Source organism: Anser anser (genome assembly GCF_964211835.1).
Source record: "Anser anser genome assembly, contig: HAP1_SCAFFOLD_76, whole genome shotgun sequence".
In the NCBI taxonomy this organism is placed as follows: Eukaryota; Metazoa; Chordata; class Aves; order Anseriformes; family Anatidae; genus Anser; species Anser anser.
Window position 1 is genome coordinate 463808 of NW_028153992.1, and position 7478 is coordinate 471285.

General features: G+C 43.9%; 1 protein-coding gene across 1 annotated transcript; it reads right to left on the minus strand.

The window, feature by feature from the left end:
• Positions 1-4539: 4539 nt before the first annotated feature.
• On the minus strand, positions 4540-6907 carry LOC310891007 (uncharacterized protein C6orf52). The gene is made up of 4 exons (XM_083853314.1): positions 6710-6907; positions 6333-6528; positions 5761-5806; positions 4540-4942 (listed from the first exon to the last, which is right to left on the minus strand). Exons 1-4 carry the CDS (start codon positions 6778-6780, stop codon positions 4806-4808), a joined length of 450 nt encoding a protein of 149 aa, XP_083709440.1. The 5' UTR covers positions 6781-6907; the 3' UTR covers positions 4540-4805.
• Between the last annotated feature and the right edge of the window lie 571 nt (positions 6908-7478).

Consider the following 7478-nt stretch of genomic DNA (forward strand, 5'->3'; position numbering starts at 1 on the left):
GATCCGGTAACTCTGTGCACAGACCAAGGTAAGAAATAGGAAGTATTGCCTTGGGGGTCGGGTGAGACTCTGTGTGCCGTGTGATTGAGACGTACTTTTGTACGGAGCGAGTGTGGAGTCCTGATCCGCGGTTCCGCAGCTCCGCGAGGGGCGCGGCCGGAGACGGACGAAGCGTGAGATAAGGGAGAGAAAGGAAGAGTCTCGGGAAATGTGGTGTATGGTAAGCCCTTGCACGGGGAAGTGCTTGGCAATACACCAGGGAAATTTGGTGTGCGGTAGTCCTCGCACGGACGGGACGCCCGCCACTGCGATCGCGAATAAATTCCTGCTTCGCCGAGCTCCTCGCCTGAGCCCAAGTTATTGGCTACGGAGTGTTTCTCACACCCTCCCCCTCCCTCCCTCGCGCGCCCCCTCCCCTCACGGGAACGCGCGCCCCCCCCTCCCGCTGCCGCTCCCGTTCCTCGCCCCGCCCCGGTCCCGTCCCGGTCCCGCCGCCCTCCCGCTCCCGCCCTCAGGACCCGGCCGCCATAATGAACCCCGGCCCGGCCACCGTAAGCACGGGGCTAGGAGTCACCTCCAGAGCCTCCCCGCGCCGTGGCGCCGACCGCTGGTGTGCCGCAGCACCGCGCCGGGCGTGGGACGGCGCCCCGAGCCCACAGTGCTCGTCAGAAAAGCCCCGCACCGACAACCGATACCCCCGCACCGACAACCAACAGCCCCCACGCCGACAACCAACGCACAAGCAGTGTTTTAGGCCGGATTCGTGGCCCCGTTGGTCCGGGAGGCAGTCGTCACGCTAAATTCTACCCCACGGCAGGGGAACGATGGGCATCGTGACAGATCGCCGCCCCAGAAAATAAACACATAAATAAAGAATAAAAACGATAACGGGACATGAATCGTGCCCTTAATAACAGACATTGGGCAGTGAAATCACCGACTTCTGCAACAATACGTGCTCAGGGAACTGACTAAAACCCCTCCTGCATCGGCCATGTAATAGCTAGGCAAACATCACATAATACTTCCCTCCCTCATGTACACCAAACCTATTAAGGCAACCATAGTAGTGTGATAACGTGATTTTTCTCCTCCAGATCAGCGTCAAAGGCAGCTACGCTAGGTTTGCTCATAAGTTCAAACGCTGCTTTATTTATTTATTTAAATGCCATTTTTCTTATTTAGAAGGATTTCCATAGGGTGACAGGCCTTTAATGACACTCACGACTCAGAAACATTTGCCGATGCAGTCAAACGGTGTCTATTAACGCGAGGCACTGAAGTTAATTGGTATTAGAAATGAGCCAAAACGAAAGGCAAGTATCTGCGTGTCCAGCAGAATGACAGCGATCATCACCATTTGATCAACCTTCCCTGTGAGTTCTATCTGCAAGTTACTTTGAGGTAGTGCTAGAAAGAAGCGGTTAGTCCAGAGCATCCCTGCAAAAAGAAACATCCACGGCTTAAGTACCATTTACTCTTTTGGTATCCTTTTAAGTACTTTTTACCCGTTTCGGACTCCTGCCTTTTCCCGGCTCACTGATGACAGCATTAGTAGCCCCTCAAGCTACTGTCCTACAGCCTTTCCCATCAGTGAAGAGATAGGAAAAACCCCACTACTTCTTGGAAGAGAAAACCAGCAGGTTTTTGAATAAAAGCACTCTCTGTTGCAGCTAGGTACAACGAAAAGAGTTTATGAAATCATTACGGGACATTCTTGTAGAAAACTTCCTCAAGCTTGGAAGAAAAAAAAACATTTCAGCTAAGTAAAACAGAAAATAACTGGAAGAAGTGAAGTATGGCGGTGTTGGAAAAGTTGCTTCAAAGACTTGTTTAATTAAAAAGAAGGAAAAAAGCAAGTTCCTACTGCAATCCCATCTTTGTCAAACTGATGGCGGGCACCAGTACGATGTGTTCAGCTAACACAGGCTGGAAGTTGTAACTGCAGCTGTGAAGTTTACCCAGTAAAAAGACTCCGCAAAGCATTCTAGCAGTTCCGATGCAATCACTGCTTCCTGAATTTGTGACTCAGGGTTAACACGGCAGTACAGGAAGAAGTCTGGCATTCACTGTGCTCTTACGGTAAAGAATCTGCCCTGCGCACACCATCCCAAGCCAGGTATGCGCTCCTAACAGGAAAGGACGATAGGCTGATAAGTCTCAGCAGAGGGAAAAAGACATCAGAGAACTACTTTATAACAGCAGCACGCGGGCTGCAACCAACGTTCTCTTCCTCTCATCATTTTCATTTCTGTGGACTCCAAGAGAATACACTCCCAACATTTTTCAGCTCTGGAGAACAAACAGCCCAACCAATCTCATTCACTGAACTACAAAACTGGTATTTTCACTATCTAGTCCGGAAAAGGAGGCGCACGTCTCTAACGTACAGTGTAGAGACCTTGTTAATAGGCAAAGTCTGCATAAAATAGGTGGCCACAGCCTGATTTTCTGACGTTCAGGGCCTTGGGTCACACACCACCACAGCATCAGACTTAATGAAGTCACCAATCTATGTGGGCCTCTCGTTACACAGGTCACATGTTATGGACCAACCTCTCAAAGGCCAAAAACCAGCACTGATACTGCCGGGCCAACACATATCTGTAGCATCCCATTTCTGGGTGACAACACAATGAATGTTTCCACAAAGTACTCGATGCAACCTAACTACTGTGTTTGGTGATGCAAAGCAAGCCGTGTCAAAGCAGCGTAGCACCCAGGCACATTCCTGGAAGATGTTTTGCTGCTCACGTTGAAGAAAATAGATAAAAAAATCCTGTGCAGTTTGCACTTCTGAGCTCAAGTACCACAGCTATGCACTACAATTGAAGTGGCATCAAACCTTGTAAGGTTTTGAAGCTTCAGCACTGCCATCCAAATTCAAGGAGGCTGCATCTATTATCTTGAATTTGCCCCAGCTCAGTCCCCTGAAACAATTCCATAGACACGTACAAGCAACCCTTTTCACACCCAGATTCTTTGCTTCATCTATTCTACCTCTACCTTGTGTCATATTCTTATTAATCTGCCCCTCAAAAGACTCCCTGGCTCACACAAAGAAGCAACCCAACAAATCCCTGTTCCCAGCCACGTTGCTTTCATGCTTTGGGAAGAGTTAACTGCAACAGCTCTAACTGTGATGCCATCTCACCCCCTCCACCTATGTGAGGTTCTTTGCCTTCTGTCTCCTCCTACGTGTACACCTGCACTAGAACCAGGAAGAATGTGCTTCCTACAATACTCCAAGAGCCTCTTCTGTTTCAGGATGTCATCATTTCAATTCAGGACTGAAAGTATTCCTAGCAAAAACCCAACAGCTAATAGCTAACAGAAGCAGTTGCTGGTGATCAGCTACAAGTAACCTGGAAGTACTGAGGAGTCACAAAAGAGAATTTGCATTACATTTAAGAACAGCATGCAGCTTAGGACCACTGCTTTCACTGACTACACTAAGCCATAAAAAAGAATTGGATTCTTACCTGCCATCACAGCAATTATGGTTTATGTTGCCCCCAAAACACACACGGCAGTACCAGAACTGTGTCAACTAGCTTTAACAGCTTCCCCAGCTATTAAGTACAGTAATTTCTGCTTCCTTTTTTTTCTTGGAGGAATATTCTTTTGTTTCCAGCCTCACTTACTTATTATACACACTGTTAATTAGCAACTATTTCTCCATACTCATAGGGTTATGGAGTCCCTATGACTGGAAAAGACTCTGTACCCTTCAAGATAAGAACAGCATAAAGGCAGCAACTCGCAAGACTGCTCTAGCTTAAAGCAAAGCTTTCCTCATTGCTCTCATCTCCTTTGACTTGAGTGCTGTCATCCTTCTACCAGAGCTTTAAAAACTTCATTACCACGAATGAAGGAAGACCAGAGCAATCAGAGAGGGTAGCAGAGGGTATAACTTAAGGAGCTGTTACTAGGATTTTTTTGTTGTTCCTGGTGGACTATTTTTCTCCTTGCCAGCAAGGAGGGAAAACCAGCAAGTTGTTTTCTCCAAGATTTTTTTTTTTAGGTTTAAGAACACGGATTATGTTGTAGCAATTTCTTCGCTGTAAAGCGTCAGCTGAGAAGTCTAACAGTAAGAAGGGCAAGGGAAAACTGAATGCTGATGCAGAGAGTGCCAGCAGACATCATCCTCATTCCACGGGATGTTTGTAGCTATGGCAGTTGAAGTCTACACTTCCATATGCTTAACATACCCTATTTATAAGCCAATTTTAGCTGACCTAGCATGTATCAGTAGTACAGTTAGAGCCAGCAGCCTGCAGGAAAAAGTGGGCACAGGTGTTTCCATAGCAAGGCCTGTGAGTGTCTCCCATACATACTTCCAGTCTAAGCAAGCACATGAAAGGCTTGGCTTGTCGCTTACCTAAGGAACCAGGAAAACAAGGGGAAGCTAGATTTTGCTTGTGTCCTAATGCCCATATAAAAATAAAGACAGATGAAATACCCTTACTACCTTGTTAAATTCCATAAGCCGGAAGAGAACGTGCTGCACACAGGTACAAGTAAAATCCCTTGCTGGCAGGTTTGCAGAAACAAATCTTTTATTTACACAGGCAAGTCTTATCTTTAAGATAAGACCCCATTTACCTCTTTACATTTCTCGAATATTTACATGACTTCATGATGCTCCAAGAAGAGAGTGATGAACAAAAAGATTACAGAAACTGTCAAAAGCATAGCAAAAAAACCCCAACCTATCATTGTGCTTTAAAACTTATGAGCTAGAATAATGTAGAAGAAATGTAGTTTTAGCACTTTGGTCCTAACGGTCATGCTCTAGAAGACACTTAAATAGCAGAGGGGATTTCAGAAGTGACCGTATCCAGAGGTTGCCAGTGACAATTCATGAGTGAATCGTAGAGTTCTTCGCTTGTCTCCGTGAATTGTCTGTTCATTTCATCAACATCCAAGTAGAGCTGTGGATCTGAAAATAAAAGCCTGGTAAGTCCAAGTATCAAATCTGAGGCATGCGCACAAAAAAACTTCATGTGAAATGGCTAATAAAATGTATTTTAAGCTAAGTGTAATAAGCTATTAGATCTACTAATTTTAGTGAGGTATTTAGTCCTCTAAAATTTTGAGCCTCACAACTCCAACTTTTGGGAATTTGTATATTAGAAGGCTGGGACTAGAACTGTCTTTCAAGATAAAGACAAAGACAATGTTTAAGATAGTAAAGATAACGTTTAAGGATAATCAGCCATGAAACCCTCCCAAGAGTCATTTAATTCACTTCTACGGCAATACACGTTACATAGGATAGTTTCTAAACACTAACACAAAATGCCTCCACGTGAGGAACTTTGCAAACCTTCCAGGACACAAATATGTTTTGTACCGTATTTGTAAGTGCAAGCTGAATCCTCCTTTTGGAATCTGCAACATAAGCTTTTACCTCAGGGTGGAGAACAAAGCTTTTGCATATTACTGAGTTTCTAATATAAAATCTGTTTAGCGGAACCAATACAAAGAACAAAATTCTGTCTTAGACCATTTTCAAATGGGAATGAAGGCACAGGTACAAGAAACCTGCTGCGAAGCATTGACAGTGTCCCGTTTTACTTGATGCGGTCAGTGTATGCTGTATCAGCTTTAAAACCCCAGCTGATTGCAGATCAACCCCACAGAGGTTTGACCTCAGCTGAACTTTCAAGATGTTCTTCATCCAGTAGAGGTTGGCTTGTATTGTTAAAAGGCACAAGGATGGCTAAACTCAAGTGACAATGATAGAACCCTTATTACCGTCAGTAATTAGGTCATCACCGATTGCAGTCATAACTGAAGATTCCTGAAAGACAGAAAAGGCTAAGTTTAATCATAACTCATTTCAGAAAGCATCACAGATTCAAAGTGCTGCAGTCTCAATCCATTCCTTCTTCCTACAACTACAAGGATAGATGGCATTTTATCTACTTATTTTTAGAAGAAAGCCAATATTGCAGTACAGGTTGGAAGGGACTTCCGGAGGTCACAACTAATACATTGACCACGATAAGACCACTTACAACAACTGTTTAATTTGCTTTAAGCAAAGCAAATCAGAAGAACAGGAACAGAAGAAGCGTACGCAATTATGCTGTCAAAACCATTCTTTGGTATGCGTGAACAAATAATGGTGTATAAATCACTAATTCTATGGATTTACTATTTAAGCACTTAAATACAAACACCTCTGAATGGAATCTGCTCTTTTAACTTCACACTAAGCAGAAAGCATGTTTTCAACTTCGGATTCTTTTTGCTGATTCACACAAATCTGTACAACATATTATCTGTGAAATATTTTCTTTACAGCAAGCGTGCACTATCTTTACCTCAAAAACAGCTGGAGCCATTAAAGAATCTCCTAAAGAGCAGTCTCCAACAGCTTGCATGCTGTCATAGGGAGCATAGGAGCTGTAGTTGTAGTCAGTGTAAGCATCGTAACTCCTCTGCGAGTGGTAGTTCTGGTAATCTTGGCAATAATCATTATAGTTGTATGACTGGTACCGCTGCAATTCTGCTTTCAGTCTGAAACATGAGAAGTTGCATACAGTCAGAGAACAAGAGACTGTAAACCCAGTTCTGAACTTAAACAATTTGTCAGCTTACATACTTCAAAGCTTAAAAGGAAGCTTTCCTAAACAGTCACCTAAGTGACAGCTTAAGTCACAGCTCAAAACCTCATTTCTATAGAAGCAAGCATCCTCACCTTTGCCAATACCAGAAGGAATTGTTGTCATGGATTAACTCCAGAGCCTTGACATGGTTACCTGTACACATCAAGTATTTTTAGCGTTGGCATAAGCAAGCTGCTGCTAAGTCTCTGTGCTTTGCTAAAGATTGATTTAAGACCAGAGACATTTATCAAGCACAGCTGCTTTAAAGATGCAGTCTTAACCCTTCTATCTTTTGTTTGGTTAATTACTAGATCTTATTTCCAGAAAGAAGTGAATGGAGTCAGATTATCCATTTCAAAGAAGCATCTGACGCTGCCTGTCAGTTTGCCATGTCTACCTCCACCTGCTCAGTTTTTTTGTTTGTTTAAAGTCCATTAAACATTCAACAGCTGCCAACTATACCGCTCAGGTGAAGTCAGTCTTGCTTAACAACACAATCGCGATTCTCCAGCGTGACGCCTTATTATTAGTGGGAGAATTACAAAATACACTGGTTCTTAAGAAGAAAGGGCCAGCTGATTAGCTTTCACTACTTTCCCTTTCAAGATTTTCTCAGGGGCAGCTTCAGACTAATGACAAGAACCAAGACAAGTGCTATCTGTACTAAAACTGAGGTACACTGCATAAAGAACATTCAGATAACCCAGCTGCATATTCAAAAAAATCCGCTGTTTAGACTTGTCTTCACTGATTCTGTACAGGCAGACCTCCTGTGTCTGCAGTGCCCAGTTTCTCTGACTTGAATTGGGGATGCAGAGAAGTGAGTTCTATGCTTTTGGGGAAGAATACAAGCTGAAGGCA